At 42.7% G+C, this 27,256-nt stretch overlaps 1 protein-coding gene across 1 annotated transcript in view; it reads left to right on the plus strand.

The window, feature by feature from the left end:
- kmt2ca (lysine (K)-specific methyltransferase 2Ca) overlaps window positions 1-27,256 on the plus strand; it is a 254,614-nt gene that overhangs the window by 56,867 nt on the left and 170,491 nt on the right. Inside the window, 2 exon segments of the mRNA XM_037537221.1 lie at window positions 2,614-2,711; window positions 14,674-14,824. Coding sequence (XP_037393118.1) covers window positions 2,614-2,711; window positions 14,674-14,824 — 249 coding nt within the window.

Raw genomic sequence — 27,256 nt, forward strand, 5'->3', positions numbered from 1 at the left:
AACTGCATGAAATAAATGTAAATTTGTATTTTATTCGTTTATTGTAAAAGCTCCTCAAATTAACAGAACGTGTGTTTTATGATCTCCACATGTCACTACACGCTTACAGTTCACTGCTAGAAGCTAAAAATCTCCGACGCTCTTTGTGTTGTTCTCTAAAAGTGATGTTTCCAGATCAGATCACTGAAGAGACGCCGTCTGTTTATAGTTTAGAGCCCAGATTTGGGGAAAAACGGGTCGACTTTCAGTAGAAAAACAGAGTTCAGCTTCTTTTATTATAAGGGTTTAAAATGACATCACCGTCTATTAGACTGGAGAGAAGAGCTACAGCCTCACACGACGCCCAGCTTCTGAATGGAGCTTATGGAATATGAACGTTATGAAGAACATGATGAAGAGCGGTTTGGAAGCTCAGTTGGTAATTATTTGATAATTAAAATAACTTAATTGTTGGTTATGATGGCTTCGTCATGTTCACCTCAAATGAATTTGATCACATGGTTATCATTTGTGATCATTCTGATTATTTTAGCAATGATTATCAGTCATCAATGATCATTATTATTGTCCAAGCTTACTGTACGTTCTATAAGCATCTGTTTTGAAGTTCGTCTTTGTTTTTTGATACATTTTCTTTCTTTTGCAGTGAGCAACTTCAAAATATGGTGTAGATAACAAAAAAAATGTCTAAAATGTTTATCAATACAAATATACCTCAAAATGTCAAGCAGCAAAAAATAGACTTGAAGCATAATAGCGTAGAATTATTATTTATTTTGTATATGATAGAAAAACTTTGCACTTTTTGGCAGAGGGTTGTGAAATACTTCCCATGAAGCGTATATATCACACATTTATTGTAAATTTGTAGTAAGTTTAAATGTCCAGCAGAGAGAAACTGTTAATGAAGGTGCTGCAAGTCAGTATGAGTATATCAGCACTGATGGCACTGCCCGGCTCAAGGAGCCAAGATGATTGTAACATATTGTTGATTTTTTTTGGGAAGATCTGATTTATGGACTAAGCAAAAATAAAAATCACTTGATCTTCAGCTGTTTGACCCCTGCTAGCTAACATTACAGTCCATTGAAAGGGTCTTTAGAGAGCCAGAGGTGGTTATTTTATGGCACTGCTCTAAAGAACCCTTTTTCAAGAGTGTAGGGTCAGGAAAACTTTTTCTAAAGAAATGGTTGCTCATCAGTAACCACCCCCACTCGCTCTGTGGTAAAGACATGCAGCGTGTGGTCTGTAGCTCTGCCTGCATGTGTGCCTTTTGGCTCTGAATGTGGCTGCGTCTCAGCAGAAGTCACTCTTATGCTGACGCCAGGCTTATTTTGTGTTCAGTCTAAAACGCTCTACTAACTGTCTAAGTGGTCTTGTAGGTTTGTTGTTTTTCTCACTCTATGAGAGGAAGCCAGTTTCGTTCTTGCCAAACCCCAGAACGTATTTGGACACAACACCTGGTCCTTTGGGTTACTTTATGAATTGTCACTGAATATTTTTTAACAGAACGGTAGTTAAACAGTGATCATTTAACTCATCAAACCGATGGTTGACTGATGGATGTGTGGAGAAGTCCTCACAAGCGACGGTGCTGGTGAGCTTGTGTTTCAGCCACTTCGTTTAAGGAGTTTCCTGCTAGAGTCAGAAAATAGTCTTGTGATTTTTCACCTGTGAAGCTCACTCTAAAAAAATGAAGTGCTTCTGTGGGACACCTGGGTGCACCTGTCTAGATGGAGAGATAGATACTCAGGCAGGCAGGCGGGCAGATACTGGGGACGGCAGGCGGGCAGATGCTGGGGGCGGCAGGCGGGCAGATGCTGGGGGCGGCAGGCGGGCAGATGCTGGGGACGGCAGGCGGGCAGATGCTGGGGGCGGCAGGCGGGCAGATGCTGGGGGCGGCAGGCGGGCAGATGCTGGGGGCGGCAGGCGGGCAGATGCTGGGGGCGGCAGGCGGGCAGATGCTGGGGGCGGCAGGCGGGCAGATGCTGGGGACGGCAGGCGGGCAGATGCTGGGGACGGCAGGCGGGCAGATGCTGGGGGCGGCAGGCGGGCAGATGCTGGGGGCGGCAGGCGGGCAGATGCTGGGGACGGCAGGCGGGCAGATACTCGGAGCGGCAGGCGGGCAGATACTCGGGTAAGCGGGGCAGACACTCGGGTGGGTGGGCAGATGCTCGGGCAGGCAGACGGGCAGACAGATACTTTATTGATCCCGGACATGTAGCAGCCAGTAGCCGTCACACAACACAGGACAGTTATGATAATGAGGGTGGTTGTACAGTATAAACAGAAGAGCATACAGGTTCAGCAGAACTGTCAACTATAAATAAATTTATCTCACTTATTACAAAGAGGCAGGCCTGCCCGCACGCATGAAAACAGGTTCTATGTCTTTAGACAAAGAAAAGTCACTAACCTAGCAATATGTGTGTAAAGAAAAGTAAGGAAAAGGTACGAAAACAGCACAAAAACATTGGATGTTTTGGAAGGTAGACCATCCCGTCTGCAGCCTCCTGATACCTGCTTTTTAAGGTTGGCGTAGAGCAGAAGGAGTGTCTCCTCGATCTGTTGGGTGCAAAGGCGTTAACCTGTAACTGCCTCTCCCTCATCCAGGTCTCGTAGCCGAGGCAGAGCCCAAGCCGACGATGAGGACAGCATGGATGGGATGGACCCCACACAGCCACCAGAGACAGACATCACGCCAGAGATGGGTGAGAGAGAGAGTTTCATTTCATTTCTAGCAGCTCTAACTGTGAGTCCCCCAAAGGCTCACTGTGGAAATTTATTTATCATTTTGTGGTATTTATTTACCACAGGGTTATGAGCTGTTTCATCATTTAAGCTTGGATTAAATATATATTAAGAACCTTTTAATCCCACAACCGGGGAAATTCCACCTCCTCATTTAACCCATCCGTGAAGTGAAACACCACATACACACTAGTGAACACACACACTAGGGGGCAGTGAGCACACTTGCCCGGAGCGGTGGGCAGCCCTATCCACGGCGCCCGGGGAGCAGTTGGGGGTTAGGTGTCTTGCTCAAGGACACCTCAGTCATGGGCTGTCGGCTCTGGGGATCGAACCGGCGACCTTCCGGGTCACAGGGCCAGTTCCCCAACCTCCAGCCCACGACTGCCCATATACCCCATATGTCTCACAGCTAGTTATGAATAAATGAGTTTGTAAGGATGAACAGTGTAGAGCACGCAGCTAGAATGAGGGGTCGTCTCTGCCCAATGGCTTAGTTGAGTTTGTTTTGATTCTGTGGTTGGATGTGTCGAATTTAACACACCACCAGTTACCTGCAGAATGGTGACTGTTCACATACGCCGTGTGTGTGTGTGTGTGTGTGTGTGTGTGTGTGTGTGTGTATGTATATATATATATATATATATATATATATATATATATATATATATATATATATATATATATATATATATATATATATATATATATATATATATATATATATATATATATATATATATATATATACACACACATACATACAGTTTATAGGTTAAATTTATCCAAAAAACATGTCCCTGTGTAGCTGTGATTAGACGTAGCTGTTTTGCTTAATGTGTATTAGGGGTGTAAGGATTTTCGTGCAGTATTGGAAAGGGGAGGAAAGCCGACAGACCGTGTGCTGCTGGTATTACACTGTTTCTGTCCAGAGGACGTTTAGCATACAAAGTTTTAACCCTTCAGTTTGGTGATTTAGACTTGAAGCAAATCGTCGGTCATCTTTTATGAATGTTGACGAACCTTGAGCAGAAAAGTGGTTAGAAAAGAGAAAAATGATGCATTTGCACAGAAGCTCAGTATCGGTCGTGAGGCGTGAGGTTTCCCTCACCAGACGTTACGCAACAGCAGTTTTTTTGCAAGAAGCGACATCATGTGAAGCATTTTTATTGCAGTTTGTGAGTTTGATGATGATGATAGCTAGCCGCCCGCGTGTGTCTGTAAAGGTAAACGAGGCTGGAGGGAGTGGGGCTTGTATTACGGAGACACCCACTCTTAAACGACTGGGCGCTTTTTTCTTTCTTTTCTTTTCTTTTCAGAAGTCGCTTATAAATTGTAGGGGTTGTGTTTTTTGGATTTATTTTGTTAGATGGTGACACAGCAAGTGCAGACAGTTAAAGTAGAGAGCTTTTATTTGTCTGTGTGGTTTGAATTGCATCTATAGTCATTTTTAACACTAATATTGAAAATCGAATCGACATGAATCTTGACCTCGGAGTTGGAAATCGAATCAAGCCTGCAAATATCTTATTAGACCCCTACGTGAGACGTAACGTCGTCTGCGTGGGCCCTGGCGTTTTTTTTCCCTTCATTTTCTTGTAAACCACAAACTCCCATGTTATCTTTTTTTTCCCTGAAGCCCACTTATAATATTCGTTTTTGCTTTTGTCTACCAGAAAGATCATAATTCATTACTATATGGACATTTTCCATCTCTTTGTCCCTTAGAAATTAAGTCTGGCTTTAAGACTTGTATATGTAAATGAGGTGTGCTATGATTGGCTGCCCAATCTAGCAGTGGGTTTTGTGACGCCACAGAAAATGAGTGTGAAACAATTATTTTTACAGCTTATTTTCCATACATGGACTGAGGAGTGAGCAATATGGTTTGGAGCCCAAGCGGTGCTTTCATCCCTTTAATAAAAGGAAATGCCAGATTAAGTAAATGAAATACAGACGTCAATCTGAATATTCATATATTAAAATCATCATGCCACTGTGTCTGTCCCTGGTGTTTCCCCCCCATTTCATGAGCTTACTTTCTGCTGAAGAAGCCCAGAAATGAATGGCCGATGTCTTTGGCACCCCCTACACTGCCCTTTATAGCGCCTGCTCAGCAAACAAGTGTCAGAGCTGGTTTCACTTCTGACTCCGTCATTATTTTAACCCCAAAATCACAGCCGACCATCCAGGGCAAGTGGCGTCTCTCACAAAAAAAAACAAAAACGGACAGAATTAATTTCCCTTCTTTCTTTTTTTTTTCGAGCCTGGTTTTCTTGGTCATTGTTCCACATTACAGCAGCTCATGCCCATATTGTTTGGCTAGCCAGAACCAGACGGTCTCCAGCTACTGTGCCATGCGAGAGCAGATTGTCATCCTCCAAGCATCATTAACCCCACCCCCCCAACCCCCCACCCGCCCAAGGCCTTGGGCTTTGTAGGACTCTGGCACCACCCCTCCTTCCCCCCACCAGTCCAACACTCTGTAGCCTGTAGGCCGCAAGTTCACTCTCTCTTCTGTTCGTTTGTTTTTTATCTATTCTCAGTTGAAAAATGTTCTGACCAGTGGAAAACAGGTGCAGTTTACCCAGTGAGGACCAGCTCAATGCTTCTGACTTCAAGTGCTTTTTTTCCAAAGCCAAACCGAAAAAGCAGATCCATTTCTTTATAGTTGCTGTTGTTGAGATTGGAGTAAGGTTTAGGATTAGGCTTGGACAGTTCTCATGTCATGAAGATATAACTATGCCGTTGTTAGCCGACCAAAACCTTGCGTCTCCACAACGATAACCTGACTTACCTGACTGCACCTTCATGCCGAAGCAAATTCCTAGTCTGTGAATCCTGTTCATTGACAATGGCAATAAAACTTCTTCTGATTCTGATTCTGATTCTGATTTACACGTAAATCAATGGAACCAAGGACTTTTAACAAGTCATTTTGGGCTGTCTGTTTTGGTCAGTTCATAATGTAAAGGGCAACAGGGGTTTTCAAACGGTCAAAAACTGGAAAATGACAAAAATGGAGAAAGGAGGTTTTGGTCCAACAGCAGCAATTTTTATAGTACACATAGGGGAGATGGTCACAAGGCCTGTCCGGTGCGTAAAGCAGTTCATCAGCTAATTGTGTTTCCTTATTTTCTGAAATTTAAAAGTGGGCAAAGTTTCATCAGAATGTGTTTATTAACTTCAGTGATCATTTTTATTGTTCACATGAACTTACTGGACAAGAAAAAGTGAAGGCAATATCCAGTTTAGGCGTCTAGTGAGAGCAGCAGTGTCTGTATGTCCAGCTCCTCTGTGATGTTCTGTTTTGAGGGGAACTGAATCTTCACGCTTTGCTGTTGCTTTTGTTAGTTCGCTGCTTGTTGGTTTATTCATAGCTCTTTGGCGAGCGTTGTCTGGTGTTGTGTGCTAAAGCCGTCCTCCTGTGCTAACTTTACAGATGTTGCTGATATTTTGCGTGTAAATGACCCTTCAGACTGCGTGTACTTCGGTGATAAGTTCTTGGCACGGCAGTATCTGGAAATAACTTGGTTTTATCAACCGAGCAGTCGGTGGCACCTGCCTTTTAAAAGCAGTGTCAACATACAGAGCTCAAGCAAGCTGGAACTGCAGATGGTTTGAAGGGTCAAAGTAGGAAAATAGGTTGTTTTTATTTAAAAAAAAAAAAAAAAAAAAAAGAAGCGCACTTTTGTTTTAATGTATAGTTAACTTATAAGACATATTACATATAGGTACCAGCATATAGATAATATATATGGGCACTTGCAAATCAATAATACAAATCAGACACATTATGTGGGTGTTTGCATTTAGGTAAAACATATGTGACTTATTAGATACGGGTTCTAGCATATAGACGATAGAAATGGACATATTACATATATAGAGGTCATGTGGGACATTACATATAGCAAGCAGCATATAGATAATACATATGGGACATATTACATATAGGTATCATATGGGACATATTGCATATGGGTACCTGTGTATAGGTAATACTTAGGGGACATTGCATATAGCTACCAGCATGTAGTTGCATATGGGGAAATATACATATAGGTATTTGTATATGGATAATACATATGGGACATACTATATATGCCTACTTGCACATAGATGATACATCTAGGACATTACATATGGCTAACAGTGATATAGACAGTACATATGGGACAGTGCATATAGGTGTCATATGGGTACCTGTGAATGGATGATGCTTACGGGACGTTATATATGGCCAGCAGCATGTAGATTATTCAAATAGAAGCATACGGGGCGAATTACATAGGGGTATCTTCCCTTAGATAATACGTATGGTGGTCCTGACAGGATTTTAAAAGGTCTGCGTGTGTCTGGCGGATCTTGTTGATGTCCTCACCAGCAAAACTGCCTGCCTATCACATGATATGCTCCCCTTGGTGTATTTGAACTCTACACTGGTTACGTGATGCCACTCTTATCACCGTATCCCCCCCCCCCCCCCCCCACCCCCCCCTTACTGAACTCGGTCTCCTAACTCAACAGAGTGACTCTTAACTTTGACCCTCTTCCTCCCCACCGCGAGTGATGCAATCAGTTCTGTGACGTGTGACCTTTTCCCCCCCTTCCCTTCAGGCTCACAAAAGCTGCTTGAGGAGATTAATTTCCTGGCTATTAATTACACTCTGGACTCTGTCCGCTTCGACCCGTGGGATTTTCCAAGGGAGAGCGGTCAAAGAAAGGATTTTCCTTCCCTAAACGGGAGAAAAGTGGGTAGGGGATGTCATTTTGGGCCGAGTTTGTTTTGTGGCGGGGCTGGATGATGTTTGTGCCTTGTGGCCCTTGTGCTCTTCCTTATTCTTTCTTTTGGCCTCAATCTCTCGTGCTGTTCTTTATTAAAGAACCGCTCGGCCTCGTCCGCAGGGACGTAGTTTTGTGTCCACTCAGTGTGGAGTGGCACAGAAATGAAAATGTAGTGTATGCTTCAGTGATCCTACAGACTACATGGGTCCCCCCCGCCCTCCCCCCCTTGTGCTGAGATGATGTTGCTGAGGGGGGGCAGGACAGAAAATCCCGGTAGTCCTTTTAATGAGTGACCGCAAATCACGTTTGGGTCATTGATTCAAAACAACTCATTTGGTCTTTTTCCTGAGTCAGGTAGTGGAGCGTGAGGAAGCAGGGTTGATTTATGAAAGTATTCTGAAAGCCTGACTGAGAGTTATAATGACAAAAGGGCAGTGGCCCCTCCTTCGCTTCCATAGCTAAAGAAAGAACGAAATAAAAAGCAGATAAAATCTCCAGGTAGGTTTCATAAGGACTGCCCAGGAGCACCACGATGCAGGTCTGGCTGTATTTCTATGCACACAACTTTGAATATGGCCAGTAATGTGAAAACCCTGTTATACTCTGGAGAACGTTTTCCTCAAGTGTGGTGACGAATCCAAGCCCTAACTTAACCAGGGGACCAGCCGTATGTCTGGAGAAGTGAAGTTTATTAGTTTGCGCAGGTACCAGACACCCAGCCAGCCCAAAAGACACTGGGCTGATGCAGTTTTTATAGCAGGACTGATGCCAAGATTAGGCTCAGCCTAGACAAGTGACTGGTGTGACAGACGTGACCATGTAGGGATAAACAAGGACAGAAGAATGTTCTAAATGCAGTTACAGTACAGACACAATACCGAATATAATGACATGTAACGCAACACTAAACACCTTACAGAGCAGTACATTTCCACAGTGGCACAAAGCCATGCTGACAATTTAGGCTACGTTCACATTACCAGGTTGAAGTGGCACGAATCCGATTTTTTTGCCCTAATGTTCACAATTTCAGCTCAGCTGCCAGTTTGTAGTGAAATATTTCTCAGTTTCTCACTGTATCAGCGTTTCTCAGCCCCGTATGAATCCCCAGTTTGCTCTTTCGCTACTCATAAACAGGTCTGGTCCAGTAGGTTTAGCTTTATCTATATCATGTGATCTGAGGAGCTTTTGCGTTTTATTTATTTATTTATTTATTTTTTATCTGTATTCCAAACTCATTGTGTGTTACACTCTCTCTTTGCCTTGTGGTCTAGTGTCAGTGCCCTCAGGACAAAAAGACAAGAAATTCTGTGAAAAACTGGCGTCAAGTTTGTGACGCTCACCGTTTTAGTCGAGGGAGTCAGGCTTGGTCATTGCGGCTACATACGAGTACACAGTGAAACGAAACACACCAGGACCAACACAGGAACGCAAGTGGGCGACAACACAATATACACAGTGCAGACAATACAGTACAATTAATAAATACAAAACAGAGCATAAGCAGTTCACAGTACTGAGATTATCTAACATACTGTGGCACATTAGCAGCTTAGGAGATAGCCCAGCATATATGGGCATAGCAGTCACTGAGGTCTTTGAGCAAGACACACAACCTCCAGTTGCTCCCCGGGCACCGTGGATAGAGCTGCCCACCGCTCCGGGCAAGTGTGCTCACTGCCCCCTAGTGTGTGTGTGGTGTTTCACTTCATGGATGGGTTAAATGTGGAGGTGGAATTTCCCCGTTTGTGGGATTAAAAAGCATCACTTAACTTAATCAGTTGTAACAGTATGTTTAAACTAACTCTACCATGTGGAGGTGTGTTTCAGTCTGGCTAGCTCTCACTAGCCACGCTTACATGCAGCCTAATAATCCGTTAATCATCCAACTAATAGCTCAATCTGAATAGAATCCATCCATATATACACCTGAAGCCATTCAGATTACTATCTGATGGAACGAGGCGGGTAGGCCTGTAAATAATCCATTAAATAGAAGAATAAAAACCGTTGACGTCTGTATCCGATTACGTTCCCTATCGGAAAGTTGAAGTCAGTTCTGCATGTGCGTCGCGTCACAGTGAGAGTTTATACCGTTCAACACGGCCGAGCAGAAACTGGTCTGCAGAGGAGACGAAGTTCATGCTCTGAGCTTTAAAAGACGGCGGTGGGACGGACGACCACCTCGTGTCTCGGTCTTCTTTAATAAGGACGTGTGAAGGACGTTTTTTTTAAAGAGATTAAAGACCCTAGCACTGCTCACTGCTGCTCATCTCACTCTGACAGGACTTGTGATGTTCGCTGTCACGGTGACGTCTACTCTAGGTTGTTGAGTAGAGTGAGAGTATAAACACCTCAGTCTTAATCCATAATCCGAATGTATTTATTCAGATTGGTAAAAACTTGCATGTAAACACAGTCATTGAGTTATTTTCTACAAAATGGTGCTGTATTATGGGTAAAGAGCAGGAGATGGCAATGTGTGAATTCTGTAATTTATACAGTAATTGAAACGCGGTTATGATGAAAAGGAATTACGTTGATACGAAAGTAGCCTTTTGCGTTAAATATGCAAAAATGTTGGTCCAACTGCTGTGAAAATTCGCTAATGACGTGTATTCTGTTTGAACCTGTTTACATAACGCAGAATAAATATATAATATTTTATGTTGTGCACCAGAAAGGTCACCTTTTCTACAGAGGTGAATCAGCCGACTGAGGGGGGAAACATCAGGCTTTGAAACTGGGCTGTTACCATGTCATTTAAGCTCGAGTCTTTCAGCACTGCAGGTTATTCCAGCTTCAGAAACAGCTGTCAAGTCTTTTTCATTCTTTGCCTTCACTTGTAGGTAATTAAGTCATGTTTTGGCCATACGTACCATAAATGAGCCGCTATTGAATGGACATTTTACTGAGGTTGCAGTGCGTTTCTGTCCTCTGACCAGTTCAGGTCAATGCATGATGGCTGCGTCATGCCTCTTATTGTGGTGGATGGGGCACAGTGTCGCATACCTGTGGCTTTGTGTTGTGTTCCTGACGTAGATGCTCTTTAAAACGACGAGAGGGGGAAACAAAATAAAAGGACGTTGTGCCTTTTTAAACACGCTGTTAAACAACTGCTGTGTGAGCAAGTCTGCCACTCTTTTTCGTCCCTTCAGAGGTTGATCCAAAGGTCACGTCGCCCATTGTGGAAGCTTCTTGTGATAGAAAAACAGAAGGTACATGGGTTATTTATCTGCCTGGGGCATGGGGGAACATGCTGCCTGTCACGTTTTACAATGGAAGATGCTTGGCTTTATTTGTGTCGTCCTCTAAGGGGTTGAAAAACAGGATTGTTTTCAAAGGTGGTGTCTTTGATGCGGTCCTTTACCGGACAGGTGACGTTTCTGATGGCTGCTTCACTTTCTTTCCGCTCTTTTGAACACCCAATCAAGTTTTCTCCGTATTTGGATCACAGTGTGGTTTGCCGGGTTGATCTGTGGGTTCGAGCTCTATCTTTAGGGCTGCGCTCTGTCTCGCTGTGCACACCAGCGTAACCAGATAGACTCGTCTCTCCACGGTGGTTTACCATCGACACACTGACACCCATCGTAATCATCCCTCCTGCTGCTCCTGACTGACGGCTCATGCGCGTCTGTAGCATTAAATGGAGCACCGGCCTTATTTGGAGGAATAAGCCGAAACCGGCTGTGTGCTTCAGGCATCATTCTCCCCAACCCCCCATCCTCCCATCCCAACTTTCTCTGCCAATCCATAGCACTCGCATGAGGTTTCCCTGGTAACCAGGCTGGCATTTCTCGTTCTGCAGGACAGTTTGATTGATAATCGAACAACTGGCCACAATAATTCACCCATCCCATCTGTGGGCAGTCTGTAATTTCATTGATTTGGAAATCTCGAATCTAGTTTCTCTTTGATGTGACAAAGATCATCCTCCCCCAAGGTTTTTCTTCCATTAAGGAATTGCCATTTATTTGTGCTTAAAACTACCATTTGAAACTTTTGGCTGGAACCAGGACTGTTTGCTGAATCTCTGTGCGCAGCGTGACAAACGTATATGTGGATTTTTTTTTGAGTGCATGGTTTGTTTTCTTTCTTTCTTTCTGAGGACAGCAGTGGTGGACAAAGTACATAAACAAAGTACTTGAATTAAAGTGGATACCCAAGGTAAAATATTACTTATTACTAGTAAAGGTAGAAGTTCCTCCCTTTAGACCTCCACTTGAGTAAAAGTACTAAAGTATTTGCCTTCAAATGTACTTAAGTATCAAAATGAAAGTAATTAACTTTATGCAACTTGGTTACAAATTTAATAAAAACTTTCTTTAAACTCAGGATCACAAATGAGTTTCCTTTGCTACAACCCCACTTCCACTGTGTTACATCACCTTTCCTTTTAACACTCAATAAGCGTTTGGGAACTGAGGACACTGATTGATGAAGCTTTGTAGGTGGAATTCTTTCCCATTCTTGCTTGATGTCCAGCTTCAGCTGCTCAGCAGTCCGGGGGTCTCCGCTGTCGTATTTTGCGCTTCATAATGCGCCACACATTTTCAGTGGGAGATGGTCTGGACTGCAGGCAGGCCAGTCTAGTACCCGCACTCTTTTACTACGAAGCCACGCTGTTGTAACACGTGCAGAATGTGGCTTGGCATCGTCTTGCTGAAATAAGCAGGACGTCCCTGAAAAAGACGCTGCTTGGATGGCAGCAGATGTTGCTCCAAAACCTGCATGTACCTTTCAGCATTAATGGGGCCTTCACAGATGTGCATGTTACCCCTGCCATGGGCACTAACACACCCCCACACCATCAGAGATGCTGGCTTTTGAACTTTGCACTGAAAACAATCCAGACAGTCCTTTTCCTCTTTGGCCCGGAGGACACGACGTCCATGATTTCCAAAAACAGTGTGAAATGTGGACTCGTCAGACCACAGGACACTTTTCCACTCTGCGTCAGTCCATCTCAGATGAGCTCGGCCCAGAGAAGCCGGCGGCGTTTCTGGGTGGTGTTGATATGTGGCTTCGCTTTGCATGGCAGAGTTTTAACTTGCACTTGTAGATGGAGCGACGAACTGAGTTCACTGACAGTGGTTTTCTGAAGTGTTCCTGAGCCCATGTGGGAATATCCATTACAGAATGATGTGGGTTTTTAATGCAGTGCCGCCTGAGGGGTCGAAGGTCACGGCATTCAATGTTGGTTTTCTGCCTTGTCACTTACTTGCAGAGATTTCTCCAGATTCTCTGAATCTTTTGATGATATTATGGACTGTAGATGATGAAATCCCTAAATTCCTTGCAGTTGCACGTTGAGAAACGTTGTTCTTAAACTGTTGGACTATTTGCTCACGCAGTTGTTCACTAAGTGGTGAACCTCGCCCGTCTTTGCTTGTGAATGACTGAGCCTTTCAGGGAGGCTCCCTTTATACCCAATCATGACACTCACCTGTTTCCAATTAACCTGTTCACCTGACAACACAAACAGGTGTTTTTTGAGCATTCCTCAACTTTCCCAGTCTTTTGTTGCCCCTGTCCCAACTTCTTTGGAACATGTTGCAGGCATCAAATTCAAAATGAGTGAATATTTTCAAAAAGCAACAAAGTTTATCTGTTTGAACATTAAATCGCCGTCTTTTAAAGATCAGAGCATAAACTTCATCTCCTCTTCAGACCAGTTTCTGCTCCGCCATGCAGAACGGACTTAAACTTTCTGATAGGGAATGTAATTGGATACAGACGTTTACACGGATGTTATTCTTCTATTTAATGGATTTACCCACCTCATACAGTTCGATAGAAACTGTATTCCCAAATGCTCAATCAGACAAGTCTATTCGACTGAGGTGTTTACATGGATGTTGCTGTTGTTGTTGCTGCTGCTTCTTCTACTACTACTACTACTACTACTACTACTACTACTAATAATAATAATAATAATAATAATAATAATAATAATAATAATAATAATAATAATAATAATTTCTTTTGGGTTTCTGACCGTGCAAAGCTGTGGCATTGCTGGGAATCACACTTCCAGGCTAGTGATACTGTTAGATAAGTGCATAGCTAAATAGTTATTTGTTGATTTATTGATGTTGCTGCCGTGACCAGTCTTTCTGCTGTTTTTTGACCTGTTATCGTGGTCAAGACTTTCTGACCACTGCTTTGAATACAGAGCTCTGAATACTCACAGTAGCAGCATTAGCTACTGTGTCGTGTGAGGCTGTAGCTCTTCTCTCCAGTCTAATAGACGGTGACGTCATTTTAAACCCTTATAATAAAAGAAGCTGAACTTTGTTTTTCTACTGAAAGTCGACCCGTTTTTCCCCAAATCTGGGCTCTAAACTATAAACAGACGGCGTCTCTTCAGTGATCTGCTCTGGAAACATCACTTTTAGAGAATAACACAAAGAGCGTCGGAGATTTTGGGCTCTCAGCAGTGAATTATAAGCACATAGTGAAATGTGGAGATCATAAAACACAAGTTCTGTTCATTTGAGGGGCTTTTACATAAAATAAAAATGAAATAAAAATTTACATTTATTTCTTGCAGTTACTGAATAATTTGCCTTACGATTTGGTTACGAAATTCAGATGGACAAACCAAAATACACCCTGGAGAATAAGGGGTTCAAGGGGTTAAAGGGGTTAGAGAACATTAGAATAATTTTGTTTCGTTTCATCTTAGTATGAACAAGGATACCATCAAGGTTAATTAGGGAAATTTAGATTTCAGGTTGACTTTAATATCAGCTAACCTGGTAGTTAATTATTTAAGCTATGAAAACATAACATGACCTCCGCAATTCATATTTAGCTTGATGTAATTCAGGATGGTAATATCTGCTCAGACGTTAAATGATATTAAACGCTCTAAGTAACATTCCTTTCAGCGCTTGTCCTTCTTTTGTATCTGAAAAGTGGATGTGAGACCAGTGCGGCTTGACTGAGGCCTGAACTGAGGCCGTTTCCCATCCAGGAAAACTGAGAGAACGTTTCCTGGTTTTGCATTTTCAAAAGCATCACATCGGTTGGCAAAACCAGGAAACAACCGTGCCGCTGGTGTTAATCACACAATGAGCGCTTTGGGAACGAAGCCCTGAAGTGTGTTTTCTTTCCTCTGTTGGCTAACAGAAGTGGAGCTGGAGGTAGACGAGGAAGACTTCCCCCAGCCTCTGGAACTGAGCCCCAGAGACGAGCAGGCGCTTTCTCCACTCTTCCAGCGCTCCGTGTCTGAGGACTCGGCTGGATCATCAGCCTCAACAACTGGGAATGCCAAAACCAGGTTAGTGAGTGGGGGGTGGGGTGTACAAGCAGGGCCCTAATGAGCTGAGTCACAGCGCTGTGTGCGCAGGCGTGCCGGGTTTTATTGCAGGGAAAGGTGAGGGTTCTCGCGGATGAAGGAGACTCGCTGCGTGACTGAGAACGTGTTTGCGCTGCTAAGAGAGTGGGGGGGTGGGGTGGGGGTGGGCTTACATACAGGAAAGAGGGCATATGAGTGCTGAGCTTATAGTTGTGCATGTTGTGCTTTTCTTTTCTTTCTTTTTTACCTTTTTTTTATCAAAACATTTTCTTTTGAGGATCCCAAGATGGGTAATTAAGCATACAAACAAAGGAGTGTGTAGACAGTGAAATATAAACATCTTTATTGTGTGTGTGTGTGTGTGTGTGTGTGTGTGTGTGTGTGTATGTGCATCATACCTGATGTAGAGACCACCCTTCATTTATTTAATTTCCAAGTTAATTTAGTTCTGAGGTTATTAGACGTATGGCTACGCTTACATCATGACAGGCTCTAGTGGCGCAATCAGAAATTTTGGTTTTAATATTACACAGATGTGGTGGTTTCAGAGCAGTGTGGGGACACGTGATCTTTTCAAATCAGAAATCAAAATAAAAAGAGAGAAACTGGGCCTCCTAACAACCATGCAAGACCTGGTAGACCATCAAACCTGCCCCCCGTCAGATAAACAGCACTTAAAGCTTTGATCTCTGAGAGAGAGGAGAAGATCAAGCTGCTTCAGATCTGAAAACATCCACAGGTGTTTCTGTCCATCCTTCCACTGTGAGAAGACCATTCAGCGTTGTGGGTCTGAAAGGATGTGTAGCTGATCAAGAAGAACCTCGCTGAGAAAAGGAGACGGACACATCAAACAAAGAAGCTGAACAACGGACTGACCACCCCAGAGTCCAGACCTCAGCGTCACTGAATGGGTTTGATTACATCAGCAAATCAACCAGCTTCTAAGACTGAACTTTGGAGGCGTGTCTGCAGATTCTTTGAGGAACTGAAATTGAGTCTCCTGAAGAAAGTGGAAGCTGGAATGAGGCGAAGAGTGAGTCACTGAATACAAAAGAATGACTAATTATGTTTAGTTGTTGAGGTGGGGCTGAAAATAACTGGGCGAAAAACTGGAGTTTAAAAATGATCGAAAGACCCAGAGAAAATGGGCAAGACCTGGCAGACCACCTACATTGTCCCAGTCAGATAATCAGCACTTAAAGTTTTCGCGTGGAAAAAATATCCCCGAAGATTTCTCTGAAAAACGGACAGCAAGTCTCTCGGAATGAATGGAAGCTGTAATAAAAGCAAAGGCTGGACACGCTGAATACAAAAAAATAGTAATTATATTTAGTTGTTGGGGCTTCTGTGTAATTTTCTGTTAAGTATACGTTTTCTTCTTTTTTTCTCTTGATGCTGCAAAATGAATAACTTGTAATTAATGGCTGTTTTGACTGGAAATGGCCTCTGACTTTTACACAGCACTGTAAATATAGTAAGCAGAGATCGCTGCATGTATACTTGCCCTGCCTGTGTATGTGTGCTGTAGTGTGCTTTGCAGGGCTGGGAATGAGTGTGTGTTTGTCAGGGGGAGGGAGGGGAAACGGGGGATTGAGAGGAGCTGTAATTGAGCAGAGGGATGCTGGGAAGAGGAGAGCGAGGCAGAGGTCTGGCAGACTGCTGCCTCGCGGCCTGCTGCTGTAATTAGTGCGGAGAGGGAGGGGGTGGAGGAAGAGTGGGGAAAAAAAAGTGCTCTCTTTCTACTCCCAATTAGCGGTGATTGTCCTCTCTCTCAGTGTGGTGCATGGAGCAACATGTGGGGGGTGTGGGGCAGGGGGAGAGGAGACCCCTCCTTCAGCTCTCCACGTGTGTATAGGGCTCACCACCCCCACCCCCACCCCCACTCCCACAGCTGAATGGCTGAACATAACGGGTTGCTTGCTTTTGTGGTTCTTTCCGTGGGCGCTGCATGATAGGCTGGTGTCTGTTCAGACTGTGTTGTGTATCTAGAAACAGTGGTAGCCTGATTTTCATTGTTTCATTGTTCAGTCCATTTTTATAGATGATGGTATTTTATAGTGTCGGAAACCACAAGGTGTTAAAGGTGGAAACTGAACAGCTTGACCCAGTTTGCACAATTTTGATTGGTTGCTGTAGGCTTTAATTACATGTTAGCCGTTATAGGGAAGTTATGCACCAGTCATAAAGTTTTATGAACAGTTGAGTTTATTAGTGATTGTGCATTGCTTTGCAACACTGTGGTCGTCTGCAAAGCAGCACCCAACACTGTTGTTTAAGCAATAGATCACAAGATGTAGCATCGTAGCATTTAATATGTGAAAGTTCACACATTTTTGAGATGCTTTTAATGTTAGCAGTTCAAAGTATAGTTCCTTAACAAGCAGCTTGTTGTTGACGGTTCGTTCTCCAGCTCCTTGCACTAAATTTCCAGACTGTCGTCACCACTGAGCAGCTTTTCAGTCGGCAGCTGTGACAGAAGAACAGCTGAACAGCTGAACAACCTGGAATCAGCCAGAAATGAACCCAACACCATTCGCCAGACGTGTCTGATCTTCAGAGTCGGACCAAATCAGACTGAGCCGTAAAACTGACCCAATATCAGGTTCAGCTCAGTTTGGTCAGTTTCTCCAGATCAGTATTAATGTTGTTTTGTTCCAGCCGGTCTGTAAAGCTTCTTACAGCCCGTTTAGTTTGGCCAATGGTGTTGGGTTCATTTCTGGCTGATTCCAGGTTGTTCAGCTGTTCTTCTGTCACAGCTGCCGACTGAAAAGCTGCTCAGTGATGAAGACAGTTTGGGAATTTAGTGTCGTCTCGTCTTCAGAGTCGGACCAAATTGATTTATGTAAGTCGATGTATGTAATCTTAAGTGTCCATGTTCGGTTTGTGGCGAACTAAGAAGTAAAAACGTTCAAAGTAAAAACGACGTCTCAACGTAGTGATGCAGTGTTTGTGAGGAAAAACATGATGTTATGGCGAAATAACAGAACGGTTAGAACGCTTCTCAACCAATCAGCTTGAACCAAATCAAATCGCATGGCCGGATTTACTGTTGTATCCGGTTTATTCTTTTTTTTTTTTTTTTTATTTCTTATTTTTCTGCTGGATCTTTTGTTTTTGCTAACCCCTCTGGCGCTTTTCGAGATATCAGCAACGCTCCCACTCTGAAATGCTCTGTTTGAGAATGGTGTGCTTGTATACAGCCTTTCGATCTGATATATGGCTTTCATACAATCTTGGTTAAATTCTGAGTTTTTTCCCATAGAAATGAATGGAGTAAAATAAATCTACTTCTGCTCAACCAGAATACAACGTTTTGCATATACTATCTCAGGGCAGGCCCCCAGGATCTGAGCACACACCTTTTCTTTTTTTCCTTTCTAGCCCTTGTTTTTGTTTCCATAGAGTCCCATTCATTTGCAGTCCCACACACTCCTTTTATTTCTTTGATCGACAGCCACCAAACTGCATGTACGCAGTCAGTGCAGGTCCCCAAGCACGACTTCAATGTTGTTCTGACCCACACTCATCTGTTGTCTTTTTTTTTTTTTTTTTTTCTTTTCTTTCTTCATCCCTTTTTTTTTTCCCCCCTGTAGAATCCCATTCATTTTCAGTCCCATGCAAACTCTTAAAATGTCTTTGATCGACAGCCTCCAGACTGCGTGTACTCAATCAGGGCAAGTCCCTAAGCTCTAATCCATACTCAAAGCCATACTGACCCACACGTCTCTGTGTGTCCTTTTTTTTTTTTTTTTTCCCGTCTCTTGTTCTTCCCATTTACATCTAATCATTTTGCCCTCAAACAACCCATATACTTTTATTTTCCCGACAGCCACCAAACCGCACCAAACTGCTCACTCAGGCCAGGTTCCCAAGCTCTAATCTACGGCCTTACTGACCAACACTCCTCTATGCACAGGTTTTTTATCCCTTATTCCTCCCATAGACTCCCATTCATTTTTTTCAGAGTGCGGCTAACGACTCCAACAGATCTGACTATGACAGCTTAACTAAAATGAGAGAACCAGAAGACACACAGACATGAGAGCACTCTGGAACAGTTTGGCATCCCTCCGTGCCACCGGAATTCTGGGAACTATTAATAAGCCAGCACTCTGGGATCTGAGTGGTCATGATGGCTCATAATAGGAAATAAGGTCTTGCAGGTACTCAGGAGCGAGCCCATGTAGGGCTTTATATGTCAATAAAAGAATTTTATAATCAATACGATTTCTAGTTTTAGTGAGGACCCTGGCTGCAGCGTTTTGGACCAGTTGAAGTTTGATTAGATTCCTGTTCGTGCTTCCTGACAGTAGTGAGTTACAGTAGTCTAGCCTGGAAGTGATAAAAGTGTGTTCTAATGTTTCTGCATCACGCAGGGACAGGGCATTTCTGATCTTGGCAATGTTGCGAAGATGTAGAAAAGCTGTCCTATGTGCTGATCAAATGATAAATCTGAATCAATTATAATGCCAAGATTTTTTGCTGCTGATCCAGGTGTGGCTGCAAAGTCGGCGAGATTTAAGATAATCAATCAATCAATCAATCAATCAACCTTTATTTCGACTCGGAAGTACATTGAGGGCAACCCTGATTTTCAGTGTAGCCGAGCATTTACAAAAACAGGGATTGACATGACAAAGAAAATAATAACTACATTTAATCATTTTAAATTAAAAGAAAATTTAAAATAACAGTGAATAAGAGATAAAAGTAGATAAAAAATAGAACTTGAGAATTTAAATGGTAAGAAATTAAGATCAAAAATAGATAAGAAATTAGTAAAGTAATAGTACAATATCACAAATTTAAAAAGTAAATCATAAAAACTTAAAATGAGAGGAAATAAATAAAAGAGATTAAAAAAAAAACTAAGGAGAACTAATACAAAAATAAGTTACGAATAAATATAATTAAGTAAAACAGGACCAGGCTGTCTGTAGGTGGTTTGATATTAAAAGTTTAAAATGACTGAGTGACACCAGTGATCTGAGTTTTAGTGTTTCCTGTAGTGAATTCCAGCTCACTGGTGCACTGTGACTAAAAGCAGATAAATCTGATCATTTATTTCTTGCCAATTTTGGACCCAGAAGGAGAACCTCTGTTTTGTTACTGTTTAGAAGGAGGAAGTTCTGTAACATCCAACATTTCACGTCTTTTACACAGTCCTCTATTTCCTTTAATCTGTATTTGTCATCAGGCTTGGCTGATATGTACAGTTGAGTATCGTCTGCGTAACGATGAAAGTTTACACCATGGTTACTTATAACTGTGCCTAACGGTAACATGTATAGTGTAAATAATAATGGTCCTAAAATAGAGCCTTGAGGAACTCCAACTCTCACTTTTGAGTAATTGGAAGATAAATTGTTTACCCTAACGAACTGATAACGTTCTGATAGGTAAGATCTGAACCATGATAGGGCTGTCCCTGTGACTCCAACCATATTTTCTAACCTTTCTAGGAGAATATTGTGGTCTATTGTATCAAAAGCAGCGCTGAGGTCAAGTAGCACTAAGAGAGATATGTAACCTTGATCAGAGGCAAGAAGAAGATCATTAGTTATCTTAACTAGAGCCGTCTCAGTGCGGTGATGTGGCCTGAATCCAGACTGAAATTTTTCATATATATGGTTCTTATGTAGATATGAACTAAGTTGTTGGGCCACAGCTTTTTCTAAGATCTTAGATATAAATGATAAGTTAGAAACAGGCCTGTAATTAGACAAAACGGTGACATCAAGATTTGGTTTCTTGATCAGGGGTTTAATAACTGCTAGTTTAAAAGCTTTGGGAACATGGCCCAGACTAAGGGACGAGTTTACTATAGTTGAAATAGGGTTTATAATAACTGGCAGTACTACTTTGAGTAATTTGGAGGGAATTGCATCGCGTATGTAGGTTGTGTAGAAGAGATAATCTTCTCTAGTTCCAGCTGTGGGAGTGGGTGAAAAGTTTCCAGGCTTTTTTCTACAACTGCGTTTTGTTGTATGTCAGCCACGTCAGATGACAGCCAAGCTGGATTTAATACTGTGGGTTGAATTTGTCGTCTAATATTTTCAGTTTTATTATTAAAGAAGTCCATAAAAACTTCACTGGTGAGAGTTGCTGGGATTTCTGGTTCAGTACCTGCCTGATTTTGTGTGATTTGGGAAATCACACTAAACTGAACTCTAGGATTATGTTTATTATTCTCGATCAGCGAGGCCAGATATGCTGAGCGAGCTTCAGTGAGAGCATTTCTATACTCCATAAGGCCGTCCTTCCAGGCAGAGTAGAACACTTCCAGCTTGGTTTATCGCCATTTCCACTCTGTTTGTTTTAAGGTCCGGGTTTTATCGTTGTACCACGGGACGAGCTTTTCTGCCTTATTCTTTTTATTTTAAGTGGAGCCACATTTTCTAAAGTAGATTGGAAGGTATTTTCTAAATAATGGGTTAGTAAATCTAGCTCCATTGGGTCTGATAGAGTGGAGACTGGGGTTGATAGTTCTGGAAGGTTTTCTGCGAGTTGTAGGGTGGTTAAAGGTTTTATTGAGCACTTTGTAGAATAGCGAGGGGACATACATATATTATGGTCGGAGATTGCTGAGGTTTGCGGTAGGATATTAAGCTCGTCTATGTTAAGACCTGGTGTCAAAACTAAATCTAACGTGTGACTACAGTGTTGTGTAGGCCCTGTTACATTTTGGGTAATACCAAGAGTCTAGGATTGAAGTAAATGCCATTTTTAGAGGGTCGTCTATTCAAATCTCCTACAGTTATTACTTTATCAGCCAGGTTTGCAGCGAAATCACTGAATTCTTTTAAAAATTCAGAGTAGGGCCCTGGTGGTCTGTAAATGTAAAATAATGAAAATGCCTTCTTTTTTGTCTATGGCCTATGTGCATAATTATAGCCTACAGGGGTGACTTCATTTAAAGCTGTATATTCATCCGATGTACCCCGTGTTTCAGTGAGACAGAAAACGTCGAATTGATGATCACTTATTTCATTTACGATGACTGCTTTTGAGTTTAGTGATCTTGTATTGAGTAATCCAAAGTACTTCAGATCTGAGGTGTTGGTGCTATCATCTGAATACGGATATACACTCACCAGCCACTTTATATGCTTGTTAACACAAATATCTAATCAGCCAATCACACGGCCACAACTCAGTGTATTTAGGCATGTAGAGGTGGTCAAGTCAACTTGCTGAAGTGCAGACCGAGCATCAGAACGGGGAAGAAAGGGGATTTAAGGGGCTTTGAACGTGGCGTGGTTGTTGGTGCCAGACGGGCTGGTCTGCGTATTTCAGAAACTGCTGATCTGCTGGGATTTTCACACACAACCATCTCTAGGGTTTACAGAGAACGGTCCGAAAAAGAGGAAATATCCAGAGAGCGGTCAGTTGTGTGGACGAAAATGCCTTGATGTGAGAGGTCAGAGGAGAATGGGCAGACTGGTTCCAGATGATAGAAAGGCAACAGTAACTCAAATAACCAACCAGAATCTCTGAGGAACGTTTCCAACACCTTGTTGAAAGTCTGTCACGAAGAATTAAAGCAGTTCTGAAGTTTACTAGCAAGGTGTACCTAATAAAGTGGCCGGTGAGTGTATGTTGATTAGGTTGTTGGAACAGGCTGATAGAGTTTTTCTGCGATTTAAGTTTAGTTTAAATCAACACACTCAATCACGATTTCAACACTTTTATATTGCAAGCTTGGATAACGACGTTATTTTGCTCTTTTCATGGGCAAAGGTCAGTTCCCGGTTTAAATAACATGAACCAAATAAAGTGCTACACTGAGAGTAAGAGGCAGCTGTATTTAGCGCAGTGAGTCATGTGTAATTATGGAACATTTGTTACAGATATAGCAGCAGCGTTCAGATACAGTGCGAGTGCACTTACCTGCCTCGCATCATTTACTTCATCATTACATCACAGGTCAGCCAAAATCAAAATACCGAATTTGCCGATTGCTGATTGTTTGTTTGGAGCAAACATCTGTCAGTTCTAATCTTGACGTGCTTCCCTGGTAGAGCTGGTGCTGATCCGTGATTCCCGATAATGACCATGAAGCTGAAAAGCGAGATTTAGCGTTTGTGTTTCGTTTCATGCGAGTGCTCAGCGCTTCAGTCCTTGATCTGAAACTCTAGTCCTGGTTGCCATACGAGGAAAATGCCATCCTAAACAGTAGCCTTTGTTATTATGGATTTTACTCACCAAGTCAGTTTTATAGATGAAAATGAAAACTCGAAGTCGGCTGTGCTTTTGAAAAACACACAATGCAGGACAGCTGGGTTCATTAAATAGTAATAGCAGCGAAGGTGGAATTGTTTGTCTAGACACAGGGATTGACCCTGTGGTCTGGTTTAAAAAGGAAAAGTACAGAGTGATTCACTTGTCAATCATTACAGATCAGTGCAGTGAGCTGTAAACGGTTTAACTGAGCATAAAGTTTATTATGTAGTTTTATAAGGTCTCAGTATGAACCTCCTCCAGCTGTATTGACATCAACACCACAGTCAAACTCAGCCCAGACTGGATTGAGTGTCGGGTGTCGCTGCTCTCACGGCTCTTTCAGTGGGATTTCGGAGATCGTCCAGTGCTGTGGAACCAACCACGAACGCTCTGAGCTGCTGGAGCTTCACCATCAATGAAAATCACACAGCACAGTTATGACGGATTCACTCTTATTGACGTGGAGAACGCAGAACGCTTCCTGCTCAGGGGCCTCATCTCCTCGCATCTCCTTTCAGTTGGATGGTGATTGGTTCCTGGGCGCCTGGCAGTTGTAAAAATAAGGCACTTTTGAATCGGTTGGATCTTTTTGAATCAGCCTGCATTGAAATGTTTTAAACGTATGACGTCTGCGGTCAAAACCCAGACTTGTTTGAGGGGTATAAAGAGGCTTTATTCCCTTTCTGGCTGAAATGTTGACGATGCAGTCAGGATAAAACCTTGTATCTCCTTTTTTTTTTTTTTGTTATTTTTAAATTTTTTGTCCTAGTTTGGAAAAAGTCCTTTATGTTGCATCAAAAAATTTCATGATGAACGGACCAACAGAAGTTCTCCAAAATTACTCGGAAAAACATTTCTCCATTTACTTTCATTAAAAGTTAAGAGCGTGTTTCTTTGTCCTGTAAAGTGGCCTTGTTGCAGATACGAGGTCGGCTTGTTTGCCAGGCTTTCTGATTTTCCGTTGCATCTTAAATGGTGTTGCAGTTCCGTTAAGGTGCCTTGAATTTGGACGTGTTTCAAACAAGAAACTCCTCTCAAGCAAATACAAAGCTAACGCCAGCTTACGCCAATAAACGCGCTAATGTGACTCGGTAAATGTGTTTTTAATCAGGAAATACCTTAAAGTTTCTCTCGCGACGTTTAACGAGCAGCTAACCGACAGCTCAGGAGATCTAAAACCACACATCTCTATACCTGCTGCACTGAGGAGAACACTTCTAATGGCACGTTTGCTTCTTTTTGCGTACTATTTAATGTGCTAGTACACAGTTTGAGACGTGGAAATTAAACACAACGGGAAATCTCAGCTGTTCGGATTTCTGGTTTCATTGAGCAAAATCGCTGCGTTGCTGTAGCAACAAATCAAATGAAATGTCGCGTGTGAACTGGTTAATCAAATTTATTTGTGGTGCATTTTACAACGGATGTTGTCACAAAGCAGCTTCACAGAATTTCAGTAAACACGAAGATTTAACAAGAATGCCCCCCCGGTGGGCAAGCCAGGGGCAACAGTGGCAAGGAGAACCTCCCTCAGAGCTGAGGAAGAAACCTTGGGAGGAACCAAGGATCACCGGGGGGGGGACCCGTCCTCCTCTGGTCAGACTACCTACAAGTTATTATACTACTAATATTAATAGCAGTAATATTAGTAGTAGGAATAGCTGGGAGGCTATGAGAACATCAGTGTAGGGTGGGCAGTTGGTCCAAGGCAGGTGGCGGTAGCTGGGGTGTGGGTAGTGAACATTCCCAGAGTGTGGCTAACGACTCCGGCAGATCTGACTATGACAGCTTAACTAAAAGGAGAGAACCAGAAGGACACACAGACACGGCAGCACTCTGAAACAGTCTGGCATCCCTCCGCTCCACCGTCCACAAGCCTGAGTGACCGCGGGCGAGCGGCGGCACGACAGCACCAGCGGCTCAGTTTACTGTTATTATGCTTCAGATATCGGCTGTAAAGCGTTTTACGTACTTTGCCGGATTGTTTATGGCTTTTTCTCGTAAACCTCCACTGCACTCTGAGTGAGCTTGAAGTTGCCTGCCAATATGCCGGCAGCGCAGTTCCATGACGTCAGCACAATCCTGGATGAACGCACACGTCACTGTGTTCGGAAGAAAACCTTGTCTCCAAAATGACAAATTTACAGGAGAAAGGAAAAAACCTCCTTTACTTTTAATGGAAGTCAGTGGAACCAGATTTTTCTAGTTTCTTTTAGTCCATTCTTAATAAAATGTTCACACGATGTAAAGAACGACAAAAATGGAGATATGAGGTTTCCTTCCCACAGCAGCGATCTGCATGCGTGTTATATTGATATATAAATATCACTTACATTCATCCCAGTTTAACCTGCTTATCGTCCCAGCCCTAAAAGGGAAAATGATGTAAATTGACTGTGGGCCAAATTATTGCTTTTACATTTGTTTAACGTTGTTTGTTTAGGGGTGATGAAAGACCGGCTCTGTTCTGGTTGCAGCTGTGGTAGTTTACACCATGCATGATTTGAAAAGGCTCTCGTGAATCGTTGCGCGTTCTGTAGGTGCTTCGTAAGTATGTGGACATGTAAAAACATAACACTCATTTAAAGGAAAGGCGTAGGTTCTTTAGACTGTTCAACTGAAAACGGTAAAGTTTCGACACGGCTCAGTAAAGACGTTTTGGATTTCCTGCTGCCTGAAACTTCGTACACTTTTAGACCGAGCGCTTTGTGCTCTGAACACGCAGGCTTTGTTTTCGCTTTCTCTGGAGACCTTATTAGCAAAACTCTCACACCATGTTTTACACACGTATTCTGCAAATTTCAAAAGCAGATTTTCCCCCATCTTCCTTGGCTAGCTTTCGCTAATGCCTCTTTGAGAATGAGCTGCGGTTGGCCATTGATCTAGTAAACATGCTTCCGTTGGGCAGGCACGAGCACGGAGAATTACATCACCTAGGGTGGAAACGCGGAACATAAACATCTCGTGAAAACGGTAAACAACGGAGAAGAAAGAAAATCGGTCGACTCTGTCTGGGCTGGGTTCAGTCTCAGCCTGAGGCACAGCTCACGTTTTACTTTGAGGGAAAACAAATGATAAAGCATACTTTTTTTTTTTGCGTCAAAAAAGCTTCGGCTCTGTTCGAATCCGTGTTCTGTCCGCAATCACAGTCCATAGACTTCACATCCCAGGAAGGTTTTGACTAAAGATGTCCCGATCCAGGTTCTTCGCCCTTAAATCTGGTCTTTAATGTTAAATATCACCCGATACCACGTCTGATCTCCAGCCTTATATTTCACACTCCCACTACATTTTAAAGTTAATTCAACCCGTCTAGTTTAGGTGGTGATGAAACGCTGTTTGAGGGACATGAAACGAGCGATTAAGAATCTCTGCTCTTGTTGTGTCGAGAAGAGATAAAACACCCAAGACCTTCTCCACAGCAGGTGTAATACCACTTGAAAGCCCAACATCCTGCTCGATACACAGAATGCAGCAAAACAGAAGCAGCGAGGAAGATCACTGCGGCGGGCCAACGTCATCACTAGACTGAAACAATGAAAAGATTCATGAGCAACAGCAAAAGAAAACCCATCAAAATGCAGCTAAAAACGATGGAACTCAGTGCTGCGAGTGAAGTTGACCAGTTGTTGTCTGTTGTGGAGGATGCTGGGTTTTGTGGCGCTTGCTGTGTTGTATAAAATTGATAATTTTAGTGAATTTAATTGACTTTATGTAAACTCTTTGTTCTTTTCAGTTTTGTTTGTGTTTTTTTTTTTTACTTGGCCTTTGGCCAAGGGTTTTGATTTAGGTGAATTGCTGTATGAAATGGTGATGAATGTGCCGCCTGATGCCCGAGACGCTGTTTTAGAGATGGTGTTGGTCTAAAATGTTTTTTTTTCCTTCTTCTTTTTTTCTTTTTTAAATACATGCGGCGTATTACAAGTCAAAATAGACCCCAAAGAAAAGAGAATACAGCTTGACCAATGTTTTACTGTCAACATGTCATATTAAAAACTCTGAAGACTCGTCTAGGTTCGCAGGTGGTTTCGGCTAGTAAATGAAATGTGGCTGTATTTGTGTTCTGAACCTTGTGATGCCCGGTCAGTGTTGGAGGTCTGAAGAAAAACAGTGCCATCATTTGTCCAGCTTTCACCCACAACCGCAAGGTTTGGTCTGCTCCCACCCGTGCAGCTCCATCAAGATGAATTT

Source organism: Pygocentrus nattereri, chromosome 3 (assembly GCF_015220715.1).
Source record: "Pygocentrus nattereri isolate fPygNat1 chromosome 3, fPygNat1.pri, whole genome shotgun sequence".
Classification (NCBI taxonomy): domain Eukaryota; kingdom Metazoa; phylum Chordata; class Actinopteri; order Characiformes; family Serrasalmidae; genus Pygocentrus; species Pygocentrus nattereri.